The 26,868-nt window shown below is 45.0% G+C and overlaps 1 protein-coding gene and 1 non-coding gene across 4 annotated transcripts in view; both read right to left on the reverse strand.

The window, feature by feature from the left end:
- SLC10A7 (solute carrier family 10 member 7) overlaps positions 1 to 26,868 on the reverse strand; it is a 269,103-nt gene that overhangs the window by 794 nt on the left and 241,441 nt on the right. For 2 of the 3 annotated variants that reach the window (XM_060147129.1, XM_060147128.1), the window contains 2 exons: positions 20,125 to 20,270; positions 15,136 to 17,675 (listed from right to left, as the gene is read on the reverse strand). The exons of the other annotated variant lie outside the window; for it this stretch is intronic. In XM_060147129.1, the coding sequence (XP_060003112.1) occupies positions 17,646 to 17,675; positions 20,125 to 20,270 (176 nt within the window). In that variant the 3' untranslated portion in view covers positions 15,136 to 17,645. Of the gene's footprint in view, positions 1 to 15,135; positions 17,676 to 20,124; positions 20,271 to 26,868 lie in introns of those variants that run through there. 3 annotated transcript variants of the gene reach the window in all.
- Positions 12,428 to 12,559, reverse strand: LOC132520177 (small nucleolar RNA SNORA72). Its single transcript, XR_009540528.1, has one exon. It is a non-coding gene; the product is annotated as a small nucleolar RNA SNORA72 (small nucleolar RNA).

Consider the following 26,868-nt stretch of genomic DNA (forward strand, 5'->3'; position numbering starts at 1 on the left):
GGGAGGCTGATTCGCTGCACAATTGGGAAGACTAGACACTTCTCCGCAGACCCTCAGAGGCTCTCCCATCTGGACCCAAATCCTTCAGACATAAACACTGACATCAGATCCCAGTCCAATTAAATCAGACTTCTTAGGAGTAGGGCCCACGTCCGTATTTTTTAAAGCTTTCCAGGTGACTCCGATGGGCTGCCAGGGCTGAGAACTGCTGCTTTAGATTCTGATGGATATAAACTCCACAGACTCTTGTGTGTTTATGTTCTGCTGTATCCTCTGGCCTCTAGCACAGTGCCTGGCACAGAGTAGAAACTGAATATAGATTTACTACATGAAAGGATAGCGGGTAAAGCACGGCATTTCTGTAATAGAAACAAGTCCTATAATTAGGCCATGCAGGGCATCTGTGCAGAGGAGTTACCTCCCAGCCCTCCAAGAGCCATGGTCTCGGGGCACGTTTGTCTCTTGTTGTGTCAGTGCAAGCAGACGCACAGATGTTGGACTCTGGGTGTGGGTTGTTTAGTTGACAGCAAACCAACAACACTACCACCCAAGGAGTTGGCCCAGTTGTCTTCCTCTCTTCTCCCAGGAGCCCTGGTGTGACAACATGGCTTTCAGAGAAGAGGCTCAAACCATCACGCCACCATCGGCAGGCAGCCCGCTATGGGCCATTAATCTTTCCCCACCAGCAACTGAGGAATAGACAAGGGTCATTTCCGGTGGACTTTTCTTCCTTCCTCTTCCTGCTTAAGGTCCGGTCAGTGATGAGTTCGGCAGAAGTGTTGAATGACCTTTTCACTCAGAGGCAGGAAACCTGTCCCTTTGGCTGCTGGATGAGAGAAGCCTCGTGAAGGGAAGCTAAGGAGGGTCCCCGGGTGTGGACTTGGATCTGAGTTAGTTTTGTGGAAGAGCATCTCCTCAGCATCTCTGCAGGACCGAGGTCGAGGGAGTCTGACATCAACGGCCAGACTTGTGTACCACTGTCAAGAGCCAGAGAAGCAACACGTTGGATTGGAGCTAGAACCAGTGTATGGTCTGGGTCCTTCCTCTACTCTCGCGGGGGTCCTGCAGCAGATGCTGGGAGACAGGGAGCCGCGTACTGTGAACCCACTTCCGACGGTGCGGGATGCCCATTCGAAACCTGCGGGCTGGGAGAGACTTTGTGATCTCATCGTTCCCCTCCCCATTTCCACCGAGAAACAGGGCATAGGGAAAGAAAGATAGACACTATTTGGGAGTAAGACGGGCCTCAATTCCAAACTTGACAGTGCTACTGATGAACTCGACGATGTCTGGCCAGTCCTTTCAGACCTACACATCTATAAAATGAGGATGACACAATTTACCGGGCAGATTTATCTTGAGCAATAGATCTTAGGGCTATTGTGAAATCTCCCTGTTTGGATCCTATGGAATTGTTATTTCACCGTTGCGCTCTGAGCTCTTTGAAGGTACAGATGACATCGTCTTTTTATCTTTGTACCCTTAACCTCTAACACAGCAAACAGCTGGCCCATAATAGATGCTTAACGTAACCTTCTCAGAGCAGTCTGCCCCAACGCTCAATCTCGCGACCCCCCAGTTATGCATTACACTCTCTTGGTTTCCTTCAGAGCCTCAAAATGATATATTTGCTTGTGTATCATCTACCTCCAAATTACACTGTAATTTTCATGAGATCAGGACCTTGTCTGTCTGGGTGGTCTGAGTCTAGAACAGAGTGCCTGGTGCCCAGGAGGTGCTCAAATACGCTTCTTGAATGGGGGAAGGAAGGAACGGCAGCTCTTTTATTACTACTCGTGGTAATACTCGTGGGTTGCAAGATGAATTGGAATCCATCCAAACGGAGAAAAGTTCATGGACTCTGGAAAGCGGACCAGAAAGGGAATGGGAATGGTCAGAAGCCCTTTGAGTTTCCTCCGCACAAAATTCTGCCAGGGAAGCCTTCTTTAGGCCCGGCGATTTCCTCAGGCCTCCGCCAGGGGGCCCTTCATGCTAAACTGAGCCGAGTGAATGGGGTTTTATGACGTGGACACGGGCTGCCTCGGAGCCTGAACTGGGACCCTCTGGGGGGAGCGGGCGGGGGGCCACACCCACTCCTGGGCTCGGCACCAGTGGAAGGCTCCAGACGGCTCGGGCTCTGCGCCAGGCTGCTTGGTTCCAGTGGGAAAGCTGACCTTGGCCAGGAAGAGGCACAAATGACTCATTGTCCCACATCCTCCAAGGTAAAAACCCAGCAGTGTGTGTGGCCTTTGGGGCTGGACGTCACTGCAGCCTTGGCTGCCTCCGCAGCCAAAATAAAAGCCGTCGGCCAGCAACCCAGGCGCAGCCTAGGAATACAACCCAGGGATCGCTCCCATTGTCCCCTTCCACACACTTCCCTGCACGGAAAGTTCCTGAACACTGTGTGTAATTTCCAGTTCTAAAAGTGGAGCACCATTTCCTTTTAAAGACTTCAGGCAGCCTTCATTTCCAATCAAGACCATGTGACATTTTATGGACTCGTGGAAGAAACTGGATCTGTTTTCAGGTCACGTGTGAAGAAGGTCTGGGTGGAAGGTGCTTTATTTTTATTCAGGAGTTTGGCAGCCAAGTCACTTCAATTTGTAAAACGTGCCACTGCCTTCAGATTTCCACTAGAGGGCACTCTTGGAAAATATTTATAAATATATATTTTATTGCTCTGTCTAGGAAATGCTGTTTGTAAAAAGAAGGGGGAAAGAAAAACCACCGGCAGCCCAGTCTAAATTTCAGGGCAAGCCCTTTGCTTTCAGTTGGAACTATTCCTGATTCTTCCAGAAGCACAGCTAGAGAAGGAAGCTGGAGAGCCCACAGGCAGCTGCTACCCTTGTCTTCTGTCCTTTTGTCCACATGGGATGCCGCTGACCAACCCCGCTCGTCCCTCCACCCCCGGGCCACGGCCCAAATCCCCTCCACGCCATAGGGGGCCACCCCTGGCCTGCCTGGAGAATGCCCTTGGAAAGGGGCTTAAAGATGCTGAATTTGGGGGCCTCTGGTTTGGTTGGGGGCCTTCCCTCACGAGCCAGCGGTGGTCAGAAATCCTCAGAAAAGCGCCAGGAAGGGTCAGAGGGGTGGCTGGAGCGTCAAACAATTAAAAATAGGGCTTCCGGGCAGGCAGCCATGGAGATCTGGCTTGATATGTAAATAAGTGTAAATAAGAGCAAGCCTCGGTGCTGGGAGGACGCTGTGCACATCTTGTGCAGCCAGGGCTGTCCGGGCCGCGGTGGGCGGCCTTTATTCTGCACACAGCCCAATTTAGGAAAAAAAAAATTATTTTTTCCCACCCAAAAAGAAAATAGCTTCACTGAGTTCCACTGGTGGGGTAGGGGTGGAGGACAGGAGATTATTCTTCCAGCTTAAAGTTCATACTCAATGAATAGAAGAATGTCAGTGAAGACATTGGGACTGATTTTTAGCCGCTCTATTTCTGGAGCATATTTGATACACAGCACTCAACTTTCCCATCCCTGAAGTTTCTGTCACCTTTTAGAGTTGACACCTCATTTCATCCTGGAATCAGCTCTGTGAGGTGGGTATTACCATCAACATCCCATTTCACAGACGGAAACTAAACTCAGGGAGGAGCAAGGACACACAGCAGCGGTACAGAGCCCGGGGCAGAGGCAGTTCAGTTTCAGCTGTAACGTTTTACTGAGCATGCGCCGAACCGGCCGCTGCTTCTTGCTCTTCCTCAAAAACCAGGCTCTCCAAATGTCAAGGCAAGTCTTTGACTTCCTTGGAACCGTTCCATTCTTCCAGAATGAACAGTTCCTCATTCTTCCAGAAGCACAGCTAGAGAAGGGAGGGAGAAGTACAAAGGCAGCTGCTTCCTTTGTCCACGTGGGCATCTTCCCCGTAGTCAGAGCTCCTGTCCGTCTGGGCGGAGCCAGCAGGGGGTGCCCCTTCCTCGGGGCATCCCGGGTCGATCAGGGTAGGCCTGGTGCCCAAGACCGCAGCTTGCTCCAGGGTCCTCCAGGCAGGAAGGCAGGCATCCGTCCACTCCTTGGCCGTCCCCCCGCTGACCTTGGCCTCATCTGTGCAATCCCACAGGGACAGACAGCAATCCTCAGAAGGCTTCTCTCTGTCCAGAGATTTGCGCTGCAGGCTTCCTGCTCTCTAGTTCCTCTGTCTGGAGGGAGGCTGCACCTGAAAGTAGCCTTAGGGTTCTCAAGAAGCAAGGTGGCCGCAGTGACTCCTGAAGAGCTCCCCTATGGCCTAAGGGCTAGGGCGGGAGAAAGAGAGGCAAAGACCACAGAAGGGCTCTGGGCAGTGGTTCCCAAAGTGTGCTCGGCAGATCGACTTTCCCTTGACTCCATTCTGGACTTCTTTCCGTATTAGTTTATAACTAAACACACAGGTGCACGCGTGCGAGCACACACACACACACACACACACACACACACACACTCACACAAAGCACTCGTGAAGCTTTGAAAACCAGCTCCTGTCCAGTTTGTCAGGGCAAGTAACACCATATGCTGTAACAGTGACTGCGCATACAGATGGATTACCCCCGCCCCCCAGATTCGGATGCAGCCGGGAATCTGTATTAAAACTGTTGATACCCGTGAACAGAAACAGACACAATAGGTTGTCTCCATTTGATAATACCGAGGTGTCTGAAAGCATGGCAACAGAATGAAAACGCACATTGGGAAGCTGGGGGCTACTTTCTGCTTCAGAACCCCGTGAGAGGGGCTGGATAGGAGGATGGGGGAGTGAGAGCAGGGAGAGCAGAGGCTCTGGCCTGCTGCGAGTGGTCCCGGACTCTGGTCTTTTCTCGATTCATCTAAAGGGTGAGGTCAGGCTCAGGTCTAGGAAACACAGGCTCCCGTCCTAACAAGCAGGGCTGGAGGGACTCAGAGAGAAGGAGGTAATGGGTTTCTCCGGGCACAGAAATGTGGCAGTGGATTTCCTGGTTCGTGGCTCTTACAGGTGGCTCAGAAGGTTCTTCCACACACCTTGGCCGGGTTTCCCAAAGCCAGGTGAGCTCCGGAGGCGCGGGACCCATGGTTCGCATCCTCCAGGCCCATCCCCTGCGCTGCGGCCGCCGCGGGTCGGCAGAAGGGGCGGTGGGTGCGGTCTGCCCCCTGCCGGCCAAGGGGATGCGGACGGCGAACTGGCGAGGATGTTCCTCAACAGCCCAAGGGGGCGCCTTGTATTCAGAGCCCCAGAGTCTTGGGAGGACTGGGCGCTCCTGGGATGACCCAAGAGGGGGGCCACACTGCACCGTCCCGGAGGGGTTAGAGGAAGTGGAGCTCGGACAAGGAAACTCTCCGAGGCCCAGACCGGGGATGCTCGGTGCCGCAGGTTTCACCACCCGGAGAAGAGGAGCGGTTTAGAAGTTTGCAGCGAGTCAGACGGCACTGTGCATTTGCCAGAACAATCCAGGATGGGTGGGAATTCCTCCCCCTTGGTGGTGAGGAGAGTCCAGTCTGTGGGCGTTCCATAGACTGTCTTCCGAGAGTCTGGCAGGGCCTGTCTGTGCCCAGAAAGGGAGGAAGGGTCTTTCTTAGCTTGATGCTTTTAGGCTGGTGGCTTAGATAGTTCTATGAGGGAAGGAGAGAGGCGAAGATAAAATACCCTTAGAGAGCATTGTCCCCCGTGCCCCTCATCCAGAGAGCTAGTGGTGAAGCCACTGTCCCTGCCTACCCTGCCCTGTAACTCACAGGGGACGCATTCAGCTGCCCAGCCCTGCACTGTGCAGCAGACAAGGATAAAAATGTCTTTTAGGGATTTTTCTGTTGTGATTTTGACCGCTCTTCTTTTGATGCTGCAGAATCAGATTTTCTCAGTTGTCCCATTACTTCTGACTACTTGCTAACACAATGGCCTCAGAGGGAAAAGACAAACCTAGATTAATAAGGTGCTCAGGAAGGGGGTGAGACGAGAGAGCCGTCAGGCCCCCTGAGCGGAGGTTGCTGAGACGTGGGCTGGCCTGGCCTCAGAGGCCTGCCAGAGCCGAGGGCCTGTCGCCTGACTTCTCCTCTGTCTCCACAGAGTCCAGGGCTGCTTAGGGCCAAGTGTGATGTGGACACTTGCCTGCTGGTTGGTGACAGAAGCTCATTTTCCATCTGTCAAGCAGCCTGACACAGAGCTGCTAATGATCTTCTGCCAGGCGAGGCCTGGCTGGATTTGAACCAGTGACCCAGAGGTAAAAGGCCCCGATGCAGGGCTCCCTATGCAATAACTGGCCTGCCTCTGCCTGGCCCTGTGCTCTCTGTTCCTCTGCTCCTGCGTTCTCCTCATCCAGTTGAGTTTTGGTTGGATCCTAACTTAGCATTTGGGGCTGAGCGGTTCAAGTCCCAGGAGGGCAAGCAGGGGTGCATTTCTATCCTGGGGGGCTGTGAGATGGAAGGCAGTTGGAGGGCAGAGGGGCGGGGCCATCTTGATTAGCCTGGGCCTGAAAGCCACGTGCTCTTCCCAGGCTGGGTGCCTGATCCTGGCCTCAGGACCTTTGCACGCATATAGAGCTAGCCTCCACAGCAAAGGCTACAGCAAGAAATGTACATCTGAGGGGTACTGAGGCCTAGATGCTCTGGGCCTCAACTACTCTGAGGTCAACATTGTCATCTTTTTTTTTTTTTTTTTTGCTGGTAGTTTTCATGCAAACAAAAAAAGTCCTTTCAGGAGCATTCATAGGTTGATTAACATGATGATTCCCATTCACTGAATGATAATCGAGTCACATGCCACTCTCCAAAAATAGTTTTATCATCTGAAGATGTCTCCTCCAGAATCAGAAAAGCACCCTGGGGGACAGTAAGGGCCAACCCATCGTTCAACAAACATTTATTGAGATTCCTGCTATCCGGCAAGCATTCTTCTCGTTATCAGGGTTGCAAAGATAAACAGGACAAGGTCCCCATTGAAGGAAGGAATCGTTTAGAGGGAGAGGGGCATGTGGACAAAAATGATTTGGCACAATCTGATGGGTAATCAATAAGCAAAAGAAGAAATTCAGTACACATTTGAAAACCAAGGGCCGTGTCTCACTGTAGGGGTAGAGGGTGTAGGGGACACGGCTGGAGCCCACAGATCAGGAGTCAACATTGCAGAGGGGGAGGGAAGCACAGGTGCTGGCCAGGTCAGCGCCCAGGTGGGCAGCCAGGCTTTGCCACTTACAAGCTAGGGCATCTGACATTTTCTCTCTTGGAGCCTCCACTTTCTAGTCTGTAGAATGGGAATAATGACACCAATATAAAACATCTTCATAAGGATTAAATGGGATCATTCAGGTAAAGCATTGAGCAGAGCACCCAGCACCTGGTAGGTGACTGAGAAATGTCAGCAAGGGCTTCCTGGATTGGAGAAGGCTTTACTGGAGGAGAAAAGAATAGTAAATGACAGCAGCCCAGTGGACAAGACAGTTGAGATTAAGGAGAGGTTTTGCAGATAGAATCAAGGGAATTTGGTGATTAGCTGAATATGAAAAGTGAAATGCGAAGGCTGAGGGGAGGACCCCCGGCCCGGTTGCTATGACAAGCCAGGAAGCTGGTTGTGGAGGATAGTGTGTAAGGAAAGATGTTACTGACTTTTCCTCCAGGGTCAGGAGTGCCTTCAGGATGCCCGGGGTGGGGGCGGGGGGGTGGCGGGGAGGGGTGGTCTCCAAACACAATTGGAAATGTGAACTCAGGGCTACAGGACTGGGAGCTCTGGCTAAGTTACAGTGGTAGCTGGCGCTGCGAGAGTGGCCCACAGGCTCCCAGTGGGAGTGCATGGGGGGGTGGGAAGAAAGATCGGAGACCAGGATGCCTGGAAATGTCAATATTAAAGGTGTGAGTGGAAAGGGGGCCTGTGAACGGGAAACCCAGATGCTCCAGGGCCACGGGGGCACCTGAAGAGGTGGAACTGAGTGGCTGTCCAAGAGGACTGTGGTCATAGGGGGACAGCCCTAGAGCAGCTGTACAGTCGGACCTCAGATCAGCCGGGCGTTAGCAAATCAGTGTCCGTATAGGGCAGCTCTGTCAGCTGCATTATCAGGTGGTTCTCAGCCAGACTCAGTGCTTTTTGGGGAGTTGGGCAAAATTTCTGCTTGGAGTTCTTTGGAGTAAGTAGAAAAAGGCAAGACCCAAGCAGCAATGGTGGGCTGGAAAGGCCTTTCAATTCCTGCTGGAGGCCAGGGATGGCTGCAGTTGTCTTACAATTCAGAGTCAGGTGTCTTCATCAACTGATGAAGTAGGCACTCATGCCCTGGTCAGGTCCTGACTTAATTGGTGACATTTAATGACTGCCTAATAGATTTTTTGCATAGATTAGAAGTCAAGCAGAATAGACCCTGACAGCTGACCCCATACATCCGATACGGTTTACCCAGGGCCCATCCCTGTGGAACCATAACAATAGCTGTCACTGACTGGGTTCTTACCAAGTGCCAGACACTGTGACAAGCCATTTGCAAGGATTCTCGCATTCATTCCTAATAAAAAACCTGTGGCATTACATGCTTTTCACTTTGGCTTCATGAGCAGAGAAGTGATGCAGATGGTATCCTGCCCCGTCTTCAACGTGCACAGGTACAGAGGTGCTCTCTGGAGCTGGGGCGGCTGCTGAGGGGAAGGGGCATTGTCAGAGGCACCACGTGTGAGACGGTGAGAGCAGTGGGTCCCAGGGTAGGAAGTTGCCCTAAACATTTAGCGGTGGATGAGCTCTAGCTACGTTGGCAAAACCAGCCCGGGAGGCCGCACTGACAGCAGTGCTCTCAGTGAACACCTAGCATCAGGGTCTAGAATGCCCACTAGGGATCCCAAATCAATGTGGTCGTAAGGATTTCTAGTCTGGAATAGCCAGTAACAAGGGAACGACCCATGTCTAGGGCTGAGGCCAAGACTTGTTTCCTCCGTGTGTGGTCTTTTCCTATCAGTGGACTCCGAGGCCTGGCATGTGTCAGAAACCCTAGGCTCCTTCCTGCCAATGCTCTGGAATTTCTGAGCTGTGGGGCTTTTGAGTCACTCCAGTGAAGAGAAAACAACACCCTTTATGAAAACCTTGGTTGCAGAGTTCAGGTAGAGTTCAGAATCATTGCTAGCTAGTTTCTAGAGTTTTAGAATATGAGAAAATAAGATCTTGCAGGGAGCACGTAGTTTCCGAGGTGCAGAAGAGTCTACTTAGTGGTGAGCAGTGTGGACTCTGGAATCAGGAAAGTCTGAGTTCAAATCCCAGCTCCACCATGTAAGCGTTGCGAGGCTTGCACTCTTTTTCGTCTTGGTTTCCTTATCTGTACATCGCCGATAATAAGGGTACATATCCTCTTAGGAATGTTGAAATAATTAAACGAAAAACTGGAATAAAGAACCTAGTATCGACCTGGGGGGCAGAGGGATTTTCACACCTTGGCTACTGTGAGTAATGCTGCAATGAACACAGAGGTACAGGTATCTGTTTGAGTTAGTGATTTTGTTTCATTTGGATATATAACTGGAAGTGGAATTACTGGATCATATGGTAGTTCTATTTTTAATTTCTTGAGGAACCACCATACTGTTCTTCACAGTGGCTGTTTCTGCAGTTTTAAAGCACCTGCTGCCCATCACCCCTCAACAAACAAACAAATTTTTAGTACAAAGCTGCTTTTCCAGCAGATATGTTTGTTCATTTGGAGGAAAATGAAGTAAAAGTTTCAACATCCACAAGGAAGTTATATAGAGGAGAAAAAGAACATTCCAGTAATACAGACACCAAGTCACAAGCAGGAATTCTGTGCATGAGATGATAAAAATGGAAACTCCTGGAAATCTTGGGGGGTGTAGAATGCTTCCCACAGAACATGGAATTCATTCTCAAACCATTACATCTAAATATAAATTAATATGTATTCAGATGGACTGGGGGATTGCAACAGCCATAACTAATATTCAGTGCTCTGATCTGTGGTACTTGCCAATTTCTGGGGTGTAAACAGTCCCACCCTTGCCAATTTCAAGCTACCAGCAAGCTGTTCCTGAGTTGGCATCGGGAAAGGATGCCCTCGACTGGCTCTCAGGAGGTGATACAAGCCGACTCCAGCTTACGCACAGATACCTGTTCCTCCGTGTTCACTGCAGCATTACTCACAGTAGCCAAGGTGTGAAAATCCCTCTGCCCCCCAGGTCGATACTAGGTTCTTTATTCCAGTTTTTCGTTTAATTATTTCAACATTCCTAAGAGGATATGTACCCTTATTATCGGCGAGGTACAGATAAGGAAACCAAGACGAAAAAGAGTGCAAGCCTCGCAACGCTTACATGGTGGAGCTGGGATTTGAACTCAGACTTTCCTGATTCCAGAGTCCACACTGCTAACCGCTAAGTAGACTCTTCTGCACCTCGGAAACTACGTGCTCCCTGCAAGATCTTATTTTCTCATATTCTAAAACTCTAGAAACTAGCTAGCAATGATTCTGAACTCTACCTGAACTCTGCAACCAAGGTTTTCATAAAGGGTGTTGTTTTCTCTTCACTGGAGTGACTCAAAAGCCCCACAGCTCAGAAATTCCAGAGCATTGGCAGGAAGGAGCCTAGGGTTTCTGACACATGCCAGGCCTCGGAGTCCACTGATAGGAAAAGACCACACACGGAGGAAACAAGTCTTGGCCTCAGCCTTAGACATGGGTCGTCCCCTTGTTACTGGCTATTCCAGACTAGAAATCCTTACGACCACATTGATTTGGGATCCCTAGTGGGCATTCTTGACCCTGATGCTAGGTGTTCACTGAGAGCACTGCTGTCAGTGCGGCCTCCCGGGCTGGTTTTGCCAGTGTAGCTAGAGCTCATCCACCGCTAAATGTTTAGGGCAACTTCCTACCCTGGGACCCACTGCTCTCACCGTCTCACACGTGGTGCCTCTGACAATGCCCTTAAGTGTCCATCGACAGATGAATGGATGAAGAAAATGTGGTATATATACACAATGAAATATTATTCAGCCTTTAAAAAGAAGGAAATCCGGTCATTTGTGACAACACAGATGAATCTGGTGGGCGTTATGCTAAGTGAAATAAACCAGAAAGAGACAGACAAACACTGCACGGTATCACTTATATGTGGAATCTTAAAAAGAAAAAAGTAGAACTCATAGAAGCAGAGAGTAGAATAGTGGTTGCCAGGGGCTGGGGGTGTGGGAATGAGAAGAGGTTGGTAGAAGGGTACAAACTTTCAGTTATAAGAAGAATAAGGTCTGAGGATCTGATGGACATCGTGGTGACTGTAGGTGATAACTGTATCATATAATTGAAATTCGCTAAGAGGCTGTATTAAGCATCCTCACACACACACAAGTAACTGTGTGAGGTGAAGGGTGTGTTCATTAATCGTGGGAATACTTTCACAATGTATGTGTATATTGGATCATCACTTGTACACTTCAGATAGCTTCCAATTTTATTTGTCAATTATACCTCAATAAAGCTGGCAAAAGATAAAAATGATGATATGATAATTAACCACCACCACCACTATCACTTAGGCCATCACACATTTCCCAGTGGACTGTCTTTTCTCTTTGGCCCACTTCCTCTCTGGTTCCTCTTCTTCCAGTCTTTGGACCTCTCAGCCCCCTTTCCCATGCTGTTGACTCCGACTCAAAATTCCTCTCACCTCAATGCATGGGACAGTCAGATTCCCTTGTCCGGCCCTTACCCCCCTAGGATGTGCCTAGAGGCCCATCTTTCTCAACCGAAAAAGGTTTTGCTTGACAAGTGTGCCACGGTTCAGAAATGAATTACGCCGTTCGCTCAAGAAGTAGCAGAAGTAGCCCCAGTTTGTGCTTTATGCTTGTTAGAACTCTTCCAAAGTGTGATTAAAAGAAAAGGTACAATTAAAAGTAAGAACATCTCTGCATTCCTGGTCCTAGGAATCATCACTGTTAAGTAGTCTAAGAGTGGTTAAAATGCGCCCACTTCTTAATTTTGTGGCCTTGAAAGCCACTTAGTCTGGGACTCAGTTTCTCATCTGTAAAATGGGGATAATACCACCTACCTCATAGAGTTGTTGAGAGGGTTAGATGAAATAATGTACAGTGCGTGAAATAGTACCAGGCCTAAAGGAAAAGCTCAGTAATGTTACTTATAAGTATACCTCTAAACATTTTTTATGTATGGAGTGTCCCTACACATATGTAACATATATATATATATATATATATATATATATATATTTTTAAAACAAGCTCTGGCCAGTTTTATTAAAGAAAAATTGTGCATGATTTACTTTTCACCAGTCTGTTCTGGCATGCTTCTAATGATATCAGAATCACCTAGAAAATAAAACACAATAATTTTACAATTCATTTAATGTCAACAGGTAATCATCAAATTAGCAATTGTTATCTTCAAAAGTTATTACACTAGCTGTGCTACCATTTCTCAAGGTTGATAGGATACCTAGAGTCACAGACATTTCCCACATAAGATTCATCGTGTAAATCAGACTTAGTTTATCACCAGCATTTATAAAACCAGACCTAGGAAAAGAACTAGGTCCGGGGACACATGCATGGTCTTAATATAGCGAATGTTTAGCCTGCCCTGATTATTACAACATCAGAACAGCGAGAATATTCGCATGTAACATATATTTAACTAATGAAAAAATAGGATATATAAAAATAGTATGACAAAATGCATATTCTTCCCTGAAATTTATTCTTCTTCCTACTCAACAATATATCGTTATTACACAGTGACCGTCATTTCTTTTAATGCCTAAATAATGTTCTACGATAAGAGCATACCATTGAGTGTTTAAACACTTCCTTGAGTTGGGGAATTTGGGTGGCCTTTCAGCCTTATCAATGTTCTGAAATGTCCTTGTCAGTAGATTCTAGGGCACTTATCTATTTCTGGATTCACAGAAGCCAAAGAGCTGGGCTGAAGAACACATATATTTAAACTTTCAATGGTACAGCTAAATAGCCCTCCAGAAAATTCCATCCCCATTTATGTTCCAACTAGAAGGGCATGAGGTCCCTCTCCCCAAACCCTTATCAATATTTGAATATTATCAAACTTTCAACTTTTTGTCAATCTCATAGGTGAAAAACAGTATCTCATTTAAACGTATATTTCCCTGATCTCTGGTAAGACTGAATATTTAAAAATATGTCTATTATCCATTTTGTATAAATTACCCATTCACAAACTTTGCCTGTTTTGCTAGTGTAGAGAGAAGTCACAGCTCCTTTTCCATCTCCTCCCCGACGTTGCTCATCCAGAACATACACGAATCCTCATGTTGCCTCATTCCAACGCCCAGTTGGCGAAATGAAAGGAAAGTGGAAATGAGGAAGTTTCTGTTAGGTTATATAGCCATTGGCCCCAGGGCAAGTTCAGGAAGTCAGAGAATGAACAAAGAGGTGGCTGAACTTCTGTGAACTTGGGGGCTGGGGAGAGAAAGAGCTGGTAACAGGGCAGGTAGATGGGGTTACGGGGAAGGGCGGTCAGTGAGAAATTCCAGGTGGGAGGGTGGCTGGGAGATTGGTGGGAACAGGATGTCTAACATTCCATTTTTTTCCTAACGTTCCATTTTAAGTTTCTCTATCCCCCCCAAACTCAGTGTGTCCAGACTTTGGTAGAAATCAAGGAACTGGAATGGAATTCCATGCGTGGGTGGTGGAGTCTGAGATGCTGGAGAGCTCGGTGGAGGAAGGGGGTCTGGAGAGGCCTGTGGGCATCTTCTGGGTGACCCCCTGTGACTCAGCTCAGCCCTGCGACTTCAGTGCTCGTCTGCACCTGTGTTTACAAGCACATTGGCACCAACCGATCGTTAGAGTGACGTTTAATGTTTAATACAGTTTCTCATCATTGGCTCTGTAGACAAGTTCTCCAGGGTCTATGAAAAATTGTTTTCCCTTTACATGAGGTTAGTATTTTACTCACATTTGAGAAACTGTTCTATAGTGTAAATAAGATTAGCTGCTTTGCTAAAGAGAGTACTCTTATAAGACCCTTGGTATGTACCTACATAAACCAATAATATGATGATAATCATAATAATTTGTATCTAGTCTTTATAATAAGTTTGTCAGAATTCCGATAAGGAAAACGCTTTATTTTTTATGCATATAAAGTATTCACTAATTCAGATCAACCCAAGCTGATTTAGCCTGAATTATTGAGGGTTTACAACCCAAGCTGATTTAGCCTGAATTATTGAGGGTTTATTGTTCTGTCAAAATATAAAAGATGAAAGTTATTTGCATATCACATCTGCAGCTTCAACTTGGAGAGCTAGTATTTACACAGTTACGAAGCCATGCATTTCTCTCAGCAGCGCAATGTGGCTTCATAGTTTCCCTCAGGCTAGCTAGGAATAGTAGCAAAAAAAAAATCAGTTTTTCTTGTAACTGAGTAATGATCTATATGTAGGGAAGAGCTTTCATAATTATGAAGGTTCATATCTTACCTATTAAGATCACAGTTTGGAAAATGGTTTTTTGGGGTTTTTTTGTTTTCTGGTTATTAATCTGAGTCAGGCACTGTGCTAGGCACAGGAGGAAAACAAATGAGGACCACATTGGAGGAGACAGAAATGTAAAGTGATGATTAGACAAGCAAAGGTTTTGGAAGACTTGAGGGACTTGTTCTAAAGGCATGTCACAGGGAGTAAGTCTAGAACTGACTGGGGGAGCAGGAAAGCTTCCTGAATGAGGTGACATTTCTGTCAGCCTTCCAGGGAGAAGAGGCTTGCTAAGTCAAGACAGCAAAATGAGAACACGAAGGTACGGAATTCTACAAAAGGGAATGTACCCACGAAGAAACTCGGGGTTTGGAAAAGGCATTCTGCATTCTAAGGGTTCATATTTCTATCCCTGAAAAAATTGACAAGGTGGCTAAAACGCAGATCACCTATGTTCTGTCCCTTCTGTTGGATATGCTTCTCTTTTGGTCCTCAATCCTGATGCTGAGAAAATCTCTAACCAGCAAGGGCTGGTTCTGGATTTTAACGTTATGGCGTGGTGGGGTATTGGGATGGATACCTGGGAAGACTATGAAACTTATGTCCAGCTAACCACAAATAGTATAAGAGGATTGGAATGAATTAAAAGAAATCTACAGATACTTGGAAGGCATTATGAGTGTATATCTGAAATCAGGTTAAAAATAAGCCGCAGGTTCTCTTGTGATTTCTGAAACATCTTTGTTTAATCATAGAATTATGTCCATCTTCCATTCATCATAAATAATCCATTTCATGACTTTACCGATCCTTTTGAAAAAATTTGGTATTTAGCATAAACAAACACTGAACATTAGCCAGGGGTGTGTTAGTTTTAACCAGAAGAGGGAAGAATAAAAGGAAGAACCCACAAAATTTTAAAACTTAGAAAAGAGCACATGAAAAGATGAACATTCTCATCCATTTAAAAAATCAAATTTCATAACAACCATTAACAAAACTCCAGGTGGAAAAACAAGCAAACATAAATATAATCTAACGTATTTCTTTCATAAATACATTCAGACAAAACAAATGCATAAAAGAGATAGTGCATAGATATAACAACATATTTTAAGATATGAATAATTAAACCCCAATAATCATGAATTAAAAATAGATTTTGATTTTATTTTTTTGTCCTTTATGGAAAAATATGCCCAGCATTTGTGTAAAAAAAGAAATAGGTATACACATCAATAAAGCCACCAAAATTCACTACGGAAAGAAGATTATGTGAAAAAAGAACACAGTTTTTTTTAAAGCAAAAGGTAAAATGTTATATCATTTTCAGTTGAATTTTATCCCATAGTCACACCTACTATAGGTGTTAGATAATAGAGGTAGATAAGTTGGGGGAAAAAAATCAGTATTCTAATGCTAGGGAGAAGATTTTTATGATAGGTCAGACAGACAATTCCATTCACTCTGAAATTCAACGAAGCTTGCGGGAACAAAACATGAAAACCTTTCTGTGCTCCATATGTAAGCATCAAAAGTATCAAGCAGAATTACTGTAGTTTTAGACACAAGTGAAATTCTTGACAATAGGAATTCTTGCCCAACAGCCTATTTAGCATAGCTTTTTGCAGGGTCTGGCATTAGCCTTAAAACTCACACCCAGGCTAACTCTTATGAAATTTATGAGGTTCAGTGACATTGAAATGAGTCAGAAGCAACACAAGATGAGAGCTGGTAGTAACAATAATGTAAATTTACCATACTGGTAAACATGGTGAGTTTCTAAGGAATGATTTTTTGTTGTTGATAAAACAACAAAACAGCTGCTGAAGATACGGTGTGACTCATGATGTCAATATCACCTGTCAAATCACGAAAAGACACGTAGAGAGGATGTGACAGAATGGTGTGCAGGCAACAGAAAAAGTGTTCCCTTATTTCTATACATTGCTTTTTTCTCTATTCGGGTCGTGAAAGCTCTTCCAGACATAGTAGAAGCAAATATTGGATACTCCATGGCAGGCTGATGCCCAACTGGGAGCTAATTTTACTTAATATTTTGGTTGACGAATGGTTTTGCATCTTCTGTGTCTATTTTTCTTTCCATCTCGCTAGACAGAATGTGTATATGTCACATTTGTTTGCCTCTATGACCTTTATATTTTCATTTATTTGTAAGAGCAATGTGATTTAATTTTTTTTAAATGTTGCAAACATTTGTCAAATCTGCCAAGGAAATTCTCATTAATAACTTGTCTCAAATGCCTTAAGTGTGCTTAATTTAAAGATGTAACAGGCTGCTTCTGGCTAAAAGAGGAAATTTGTGCCCAGCACATCTGTGTAACAGGAAACACATTTTGGTCTCCGTTGTGGAATGTGAAATAATCCATCATTAATTGTTGCTGCTCTCGAACTAATTGTAACGTTTTTGGGTCTCACATTTGGTTGTTATGAGTTTGCAAGTGTGCTGGAAAACAGGTAAGAAAGAAATAATGGAAGAAAAACGAAAAACATTTGAAATATAATTTTAAGAATCCTGAAACCCAAATCCTGCAGTTTATCTGAAAACTGCACGTACTTTGACTCATAACTCAAACATCAGGCCCTTTCTTTGAAGCAGCTTATAATAAATTTAAGACATAGAACACCACAATCTCTTGTAATGGAACTGAGGAATTTCTGAGTGGAAACTATTTGAAGGAATGTCTTAAAAACTGATGTCAAGAAATGCAGATGACTTATGCTTTTCAGCATCTATTCAATCTATGACCCCTGCTGAGTTGATAAGGAAGAGGCATGTCACAGTTGCAGAAAAAAAGAATCACAAGGGAAATCAAAGTATCCGTGAATAAGACTTTGGAAATTTTCACTGTCATGAGAAGAGCATTTTCCTGATGGTGTGACCTCATTCCAAATAGTACAGTAGCTAGTAGAGAGCTGTATTGCACAGAAGGTGGTACGATGAAAACGTGTTTGCTTTTTGTCACTTATGATGACTGTTTCCTGTGTTAGGAGAGAAAAAAAAACAAAGAACAACTCCAAAATACTGAACCACCCCTGGCAGTAACCAACAAAGTAGGTTTTGGAAATAACGCTCTCGTCAAATCCATTTTAAGGCACTTAAACAGTTATATTTTTTTGTGTAAAAAAATAAAATATGCATTGAAGCAACGTTCACAAATACATGTCTTCAGAACTGTTTGTATGTACAACCCTGTACGTATATACATTGCTGCGGAAAGACCACCTCCTTCCTTATACCGTTGGCCTTGTCAACTTCACTCCCTACGAGAAAGGAAAACATGACATCAGAGTTGGACGGTATCCACGAGCAACGTGAGAGCATCAATTAACACCAGATAATTTATGCTACGAGAAGGAAAAAGAGGCCCGCCTAGATAGCATTATATAACCCAGGATCCAAACCCCTGGATCCAAATAAATTCACCCGCCCACCTCACTGGCCTGCAGAATCTGACACCTCCCCCACGCCCGGCATGGCTATTCATCCCGTCTGCTGTGCGCTAGATGGTGCCTGTGGGTCTCAGTCAGTATTGTCTGCAAAGCAGAGGAGACACTCCAGGATACCCTTACGATGGACACTTTGTTTTTGTGGCCAGGTGGGAATGGCTAAATATTCTAAGCCTTCTGGATTATTCTACATTAGCCAGTGGCCCCCTGGTTTGGAGTGGTTTCTGTGTGAAGGGAAAAATGAACAGCGTCCAGTTTAGTCTCCCTTTTGGAAATGCTTCTGTTACTCTGCAGGATAAATCCCAGAGCTTTTAAACATTTAGAAGAAAACTTCATTCTGATTAATTTGCTGTTCACTATGACTGTGTATTATTGATGGAGTATTAGGATTTTCAAATAATTTTCTTCATTCTTTGTCAAAATTTATATGTATAAATTCTGGTCTATCATGCATATACACATTGTTAAACACGAGCATATATACAAATGAAGTTTTCAAAGGGGATAAATAGTAAAAGAAAGAAAATTACTAAACTGCTCCTGTACCAATTCTGAGTGGGAAGACCCCAGCCTGGAGTGGTCCCCAGCACAGAATGGTGTTTGCTAACCTTTTGTTCAATTACAAGAGGAGGGAAGGTGCTGGAGGGCTACCTTCCCAGGCAGGATTCTGGGGACCTAGGGCTCTCCTTCTAAAATCAATCTTGGGGGTGGGGGGGGAGAGATAAATTAGGAGAGTCTGGGATTAACATATACACACTCCTATATATAAAATGGATAAACAACAAGGACCTACTGTACAGCACAGGGAACTATACTCAATATCTTGTAATAACCTATAATGGAAAAGAATCTGAAAAAGAATATATATATATTCCTATATATTTTTATTCTTATATATATTCGTACATATATAACAATCACTTTGCTGTACACTTGAAACTAACGCAACATTGTAAATTAACTGTACTTCAGTACCAAAAATTAAACAAAAGCAATCTTGTATTTCTGTTTGGAGCACCGTTGTGGTGTAGGGGAAAGATTTTGGGGGACACATAGACCAGGGTTCAAGTCCTAAGTCTAGCACTGAGTAAACCCACCCCCACAACCCTGGGCAAGTTGCTCAACTCTCTGGGCCTAGTTCCTATGTGTTCAGTGGGGATAGCAGAGCCTGCTACAAACAGTGTTGTAGAAAATAAGGAACATCAGTGATGATAACAGAGATTATATCAGATAGCTTTTGTCAAATACCTGCCACGTAATCCTCCACAACTCTAAAGAGCAGATGTTATCATGAGTCTTAGTGTGGCAGAGACTGAGGTGCACAGACGTGAAGTAACATGGCCAGGGTCACACGGGGGTAAGGTGGCAGAGCTGGCAGGATGGCTCAAGGGCCCACACTCCGAACCTGGTAAAGGCTGGCGCGTGCTTAGCGTAACACAGAGCTTAACAGGCTGTAGTGGGGCTGTCCCATTTTCAGGACACGAAGAACATGACACACGGTGCTCTGTCACTGGCTATCTCCTTGCCACCTTGACAGCAGGCGAAAGCAGTCTTGCAAAGTCTGAGCCACTAGGAAGAAGGAAGAAGCCAGCTCTATGGGCACTTCTGTGGTATGTGCTGCCTCTGTATTTTGTATGAGTCACTCCGTTTATTTTATTTTGGCTGATAATTTAGAAAATCAAATCCACAAATATCAAATAAGTAACAAGACTTCTGAGCCAAGTGTGGTGAAACTGATGTCCTTGTGTGGCCTCCTTTGCTACTGAAATTTTATTTTTTAATTCCCAAACGCATAGTACAAAGAAGTTATTATGTGTCTGGAAAATTAAAACTAAAGTAGACGCTCTGGATAAATCCAGGTGCTATCATATTTAGAAAGGCATGTGAAGTCAGGACACATACAAATGATCAGGTGGGCAAAGATGGTGGGCACCCGAGCAGAGGGGCACATATATTTTGAGTATATTTACTGAAACTTTAATCCACTGCAATATGCCCTTCGATAGGAGCAAATTACAAAGGGCTTTTAAAAACTACCTTTTAAGTATCATCGTGCTGTTATAACAATATAGAACAATTAGCCCTCAATCCTCTTGTTCAAATTGAATTGGATTAATGCGTCATTATTATCGTATTTAGTTAAGAGAATGTGTACTTGAGAACAAGGTTATATGTGCAAAAGTTAAAGCATATGAACAGCTAAGATTCAGAAATAGCATTTCAATGTGACTTGGATCCAAATAAGATTCTTCTAGAGTCTCACCTTCTGCCTTGACACCATCCAAGACTTTATTGTTGGCACCAACACACTTCCCAGAAGGATCTGCACCGGGTGGTAGATCAGCAAGGGGACGGATATTAAAGAGAGGTACTCATGGCCTGCAAACACGATCTTCAGCATTGGAATCCCTGATGAACAAAGAAGACAGAAAACCTAGAGGCAAATTCAGTCTGTCATCAAACTAAAGACATACGCCATTAAAACTGGACTTCGGATTGCACCGCCTTTCCCTTGTGTATATTCACAGAACTAAAAAGGGAAGGTCTGGAACGACTCACCAAATCTTTCCATCTTCCTTTCACTGTGTAAACCTCCAAGCTCTATCTAGAACAGATTAAAACTGAAAAGGTGGTCGGTTCAAGGGCAGCAGTAACTCTCACTGCAAGTTAGCAGCCTGTCTAACAAGGAGAGGAGAGAAGAGAGTGGGGAATAGAGTTTCTTTTTTTTTAATTTTTAAATTTTATTTATTTTTTTATATAGCAGGTCCTTATTAGTCATCAATTTTATACACATCAGTGTATACATGTCAATCCCAATCTCCCAATTCATCACACCACCACCCACCCACCCCCGCCGCTTTCCCCCCTTGGTGTCCATACGCTTGTTCTCTACATCCGTGTCTCAATTTCTGCCCTGTAAACTGGTTCATCTGTACCATTTTTCTAGGTTCCACAGATATGCGTTAATATACGATATTTGTTTTTCTCTTTCTGACTTACTTCACTCTGTATGACAGTCTCTAGATCCAACCACATATCAATAAATGACCCAATTTCATTGCTTTTTATGGCTGAGTAATATTCCATTGTATATATGTGCCACATCTTCTTTATCCATTCGTCTGCTGATGGGCATTTAGGTTGCTTCCATGATCTGGCTATTGTAAATAGTGCTGCAATGAACATTGGGCTGCATGTGTCTTTTTGAATTATGGTTTTCTCTGGGTATATGCCCAGTAGTGGGATTGCTGGGTCATATGGTAGTTCTATTTGTAGTTTTTTAGGGAACCTCCGTACTGCTCTCCATAGTGGCTGCACCAATTTACATTCCCACCAACAGTGCAAGAGGGTTCCCTTTTCTCCACACCCTCTCCAGCATTTGTTGTTTGTAGATTTTCTGATGATGCCCATTCTAACTGGTGTGAGGTGATACCTCATGTAGTTTTGATTTGCATTTCTCTAATAATTAGTGATGCTGAGCAGCTTTTCATGTGCCTCTTGGCCATCTGTATGTCTTCTTTGGAGACATGTCTATTTAGGTTTTCTGCCCATTTTGGGGTTGGGTTGTTTGTTTTTTGATATTGAGCTGCATGAGTTGTTTATATATTTTGGAGATTAATCCTTTGTCCATTGATTCGTGTGCAAATATTTTCTCCCATTCTGAGGGTTGTCTTTTCGTCTTGTTTATGCTTTCCTTCGCTGTGCAAAAGCTTTTAAGTTTCATTAGGTCCCATTTGTTTATTTTTGTTTTTATTTTCATTACTCTAGGAGGTGGATCAAAAAAGATCTGGCTGTGATTTATGTCAAAGAGTGTTCTTCTTATGTTTTCCTCTAAGAGTTTTATAGTGTCTGGTCTTACATTTAGGTCTCAAACCCATTTTGAGTTTATTTTTGTGCATGGTGTTAGGGAGTGTTCTAATTTCATTCTTTTACATGTAGCTGTCCAGTTTTCCCAGCACCACTTATTGAAGAGACTGTCTTTTCTCCATTGTATATCCTTGCCTCTTTTGTCATAGATTAGTTGACCATAGGTGCGTGGGTTTATCTCTGGGCTTTCTATCTTGTTCCATTGATCTATGTTTCTGGTTTTCTGCCAGTACCATATTTTCTTGATTACTGTAGCTTTGTAGTATAGTCTGAAGTCAGGGAGTCTGATTCCTCCAGCTCCGTTTTTTTCACTCAAGGCTTCTTTGGCTATTCGGAGTCTTTTGTGTCTCCATACAAATTTCAAGATTTTTTGTTCTAGTTCCGTATAAAATGCCATTGGTAATTTGATAGGGATTGCATTGAATCTGCAGATTGCCTTGGGTAGTACAGTCATTTTCACAATATTGATTCTTCCAATCCAAGAACATGGTATATCTCTCCATCTGTTGGTATCATCTTTAATTTCTTTCATCAGTGTCTTATAGTTTTCTGCATACAGGTCTTTTGTCTCCCTAGGAAGGTTTATTCCTAGGTATTTTATTCTTTTTGTTGCAATGGTAAATTGGAGAGTTTCCTTAATTTCTCTTTCAGATTTCGGAATAGAGTTTCTTTGAGAAGGCTGAGGCATACTAGTAAGGTAGAGGTTAAAAATGGATCTTTTCTGCACAACACTATAAAGCAACTATACCACAATTAAAAAAAAAAAAGGATCTTTTCTTGCTTAGTAGTGAAACACTCTGTTAGTCTTTAGGGAAGCCTGCCTGGCACCATTTCACAGCCCCCAAGTTCACTTTGGGGCTGAAAGTATAGAGTAAGATAAAGTATGGTATATATGGCTATAAGTCGGAGGGTACTTTAGCCAGATAGACATTAATAAAGGCTTTTGCACATTCTCTTTTGGCCAAGAATCTCGAAGCGCTTGAAGCAGTACTGTATACGGCAGATGAATTCTAAAATCTGTGCTGAATGATTAAACCCCACAGTGAAGGCTGTAACGGAACTCAGGTAAATGAATACTACTTCTGAGTCTACCGCTCTGTTATATCCAGGGCAAGGTGTCCATCTTTTGTAAGCAGCTGCCTAACATGTAACTATTAAGCTTCTGTAACAGAATTCAGACACTGGTGATTTGACTATTATCACCAATTGCTTTAATGTGGTCCAGTTGTCAGTACGGCTGTGTATGTACATCAGTTTTTCAACTGAATAGCTTTAACAGCTTAGCTTTCTTTTTGTTTCTTTGAGAACAACCACTGAAAAGGACCCAGGCTCCTAAATACACACAATGATGGTACATAAATAATGTTTTATGATAGCCTGGTGAGGAAAGCTCTGCTTTTTCAATTATTTTTACCTTCTAATAAATTTCAAACCTTTATGCAAAAATGTATTTCATGGCTGCTTTCTTTTTCATAGCCTCACATATCATTGCCATAAACTGCAAACACTTAACTCTTCCCAAACAAAGTCTCTCTCAAAGCTTCAAGCGTATGCATTTAGATTTTTGCACAGCTTCTGTCTTCTCACTAATATAAAGAACAAAGGAGTTTTCTTTTTAAAAGTAATATGCTTAATCCACTTATTGGATTTGAATTAGATCAGTGTTAGATATTGAAAAGCAGCATTTAATATTATAATCCCAGAGGGCTTCCCTGGTGGCGCAGTGGTTAAGAACCCGCCTGCCAATGCAGGGGACACGGGTTCAAGCCCTGGTCCGGGAAGATCCCACGTGCTGCAGAACAACTAAGCCCGTGTGCCACAACTACTGAGCCTGCGCTCTAGAGCCTGTGTGCCACAACTACTGAGCCCGTGTGCCACAACTACTGAAGCCCACACACCTTGAGCCTGTGCTCTGAAACAAGAGAAGCTACCACAATAAGAAGCCCGCACACCACAACAAAGAGTAGCCCCCATTCGCCACAACTAAAGCCCACACGCAAGAACAAAGACCCAATGCAGCCAAAAAATAAATAAATAAAAAAATAAAATAAATAAAATCTAAAAAAAAAAAAAAATTATAGTCCCAGAAAGTTACTACAATGAGAAATGAAGAAGACCTGAACATATACTACTCCTGTTTTCAGGAAAGGTTATTTGGCCCAAAAGGATGATGTGAAGGAGTTGGGGGGTGGCGTGGAGTAATAGTGGGGCTAAAGGGAGCAAATGATAGAAATATGCAGGTATGTGTCTCTAAAACATGGTCAGAGCAGGGGTTTCTGACCCCAAATTCAAGGACGATGGCTGCTGGGCTAAATCACCTGAGTTACACTTTCTTGGCTAAGTTCAGGCAGGCTCTGGGTCGTTCTTCAGCCAGCTCAAGCAAGCCCACAGATATGGTCACAGGGCTGCTGCTCCAATACGCAAGTTCACAAGGTATCTTAATGGAAGCGACATCAATTCACCGTAGTGTGATGAAAAGATAGTAGTAATAATGATAATAACGGTTTGTATGCAGTGAGTACTTACTTGAGGCCAGGTGCTGTCAAGGGCTCTCCCATATGAACAGACAACAACTCTCGGTGGTTGATGAAACCTATTGTTTGCACCATTTTACTAATGAGGAGACTGAAACGCCTCATTAGTGGTTAGAAAACTTTCCCAAGTGGTGGAGTCTTTACTGCAATCCAGGCCACCTGGGTTTCCAGTTCTCTGTGTCAGGTAAGGGTCAAGGCCTCCGAGGTCTTCAGTTCAAGATGCCACAGGCATGGCAGCTCCATGAAGCAGAAGAGGGCCTGGGATGCAAAGAGCTTTCTAGTCCAGAAGTCCTTTCGGAACTCGCTCCCCTTGGGCCCCTAACCCTCCCAGCAGCACTTCTGGGGGCAGCAGACCTCACACTCCCGTGCTACCCACGCTGGGGTATTCCTGTGATTTCACAGCGGCCAGGAGCTCAGTAACCGCGAGGCCTACCCCAATAGTGGCAAGGGAACCCCAGACTGACACTGTCTTCAAGAAACTTCCAGTGTACAGGTGAACTTCTACCTTCTGTGGATGCTGCTATCACTTTGTATGAAGTCTCTTCTGGTCCTGGGCTGGTTCTTCAGCTCTTCCGTCTCATCTTTGAACACACTCTTCTGTACAGACCAGGCTGGGACTCTGCAAACATCACTCCTCCTTGTCAGCAGGTGGCCCCCTGGACACTAGAGGAAGGCTGGAGAAGGCGCAGAGGCCTGGGGTTTGGCCCCAGCGGCTAGCCCACTGTGCCCCTCCTTGAAGGTCTGACCCCTGTTTCCTCTCCAGACTTCTAGGTTCTGAGAACCCAACTTCTTCCTTTGTTCCCCCAGCTCCGGCTACTTCCTGCACTTATTACTCCTTCATTTCCTCACTGTCCCCTCCCCGCTTTCCCACACTGTTTTAGTGCCCTATGTTGATGGCGTGGCGTGTTTGCCTGCCTCACCCTGGAGACACAGGCCCTCTCTCACTTGGCTTCGCACCCCAGTCATCCACTTCGCCTGGAAAAGAGAGGGCTCCCGCATGACTGGCCGCTGCTGTAGACATCTGTCGAATGAAGTAGGGATTTCTCTTCATCACTTTGTGTGCCTGCAATACCTTCTTGTTAATTGTTAATCAGATTTCCTATCACCACCACTCTCAGTGACTAATGTTAAAAATATGATTGAAAATCACATCAGAGAGAAAAACTTAGCTTCCGGAGATTAGGGCCAGGTCCCTTTGCTGCGTCTTTGCTTGTCATTCTCTCAGGGTGGATTCACCACCGGCTAATCCCCGGATGAGGGGAGGGGGACTCCAGCGATTCAAGTCAAGCTATTTGTTTTGGGAACCTTTCTGTTCCCTCTGTCTGAAACTCTACCTTACTTCTCGATCATTCAATTATCCACTTTCCTTTTCAATTATTAGTTCCTTCGCAATCTCTTCTTTATATCTCAGTCTTTCCCCTGCTTTTCTTCAGTTTCTCCCCATCCGCCCTCCTGGCAGCTTCCACCCTGTGCATTTTCATTTTCTCGAGGGTCAGAGTAGGAAGAGAAGTTGGGAGAAGTGAGGCGGTGGAGGGGGAGGTAACTATTCTACGATTCCACCTCCGAGTGGTCCAGTCCACCCTGGTGATGTTTGGAAGTGGCGAGTTTACGATCTCTGTTCTAGGGCATCTTTGCCACGTTTCCAGCTCTATCAGGATGAACACTGGAAATGAAATAGAGAGAGTCCTGGAACTGTGAGGGCCACTGCGCTCACCACACTGCGATTTCTGTCACCTGGTCACGAATTTGGCAAAACTTGACCTTCAAGTCAAATCAGAGAGCATCGGTATGTCTTTTTCCAGAAGCCCATGTGATGCACCACCCTTTCATCCTCTTCACCCACCCTTTCAACAATTCACTCAATCGTTCATTCAATTAGCACTCACTTCACAGATTAACTAAAGGGCGAGGCATGTGACACGACCCTCACTCAGGTAACTCACCGGCCCCTCTGTGACCACTCCCACTGCCTCCCCGTGACCTTCCTTCAGGGCTCGGGCAGCCCTCACCCGCCCCCCAACCCTCGCCCCAAACCCATCTCTCTGCCTTCAGGCTTGTCCTCTGCAGGGTATTTTCCAGTCTGCAACCAGGCTGAGTACAAAATCTCTCTCCGTCTCACCACGCTCCCCTGGGCTCTCTCTGTGCTCCAGCCATGAAGAGTGTGGTGCCCCTTCCTCCCCTCCTCTCCTCAACCCGTGCCCATGCCCACGCTCTAGGCTCTAGAAGTCTCACCTCTCGGTCTTTGCATGTGAGTTCCTTTTGCCCAGGATGCCCACCACCCACTTCTTGACCTGCCCGATTCCTTAGTCCGCAGTTCCTAACTCACCTCCTTTGGGAAGCCATCCTTGATGTCCCAAGGCTCCTTTCTGCTCTAGCCTTACCCAACTGGGGCATGTTCCAGCCTAGCGTTTGCTGCATTTATTATCGCTGCTTGCTTCATGTGTGTGTGTGTGTGTGTGTGTGTGTGTGTGTGTGTGTGTGTGTGTGTGTGTTTCCCTCGCTAAGCTGTTAGCTTCTTAGGGTCAGTGACTGTTTTGTCTTCATCTCTGAGTATCTTAGTGCTCAGAGGAAGAGCACTGAAGGATCGGACTTGTGCTTTTCCAGAC

Source organism: Lagenorhynchus albirostris, chromosome 4 (assembly GCF_949774975.1).
Source record: "Lagenorhynchus albirostris chromosome 4, mLagAlb1.1, whole genome shotgun sequence".
Taxonomy (NCBI): Eukaryota; Metazoa; Chordata; class Mammalia; order Artiodactyla; family Delphinidae; genus Lagenorhynchus; species Lagenorhynchus albirostris.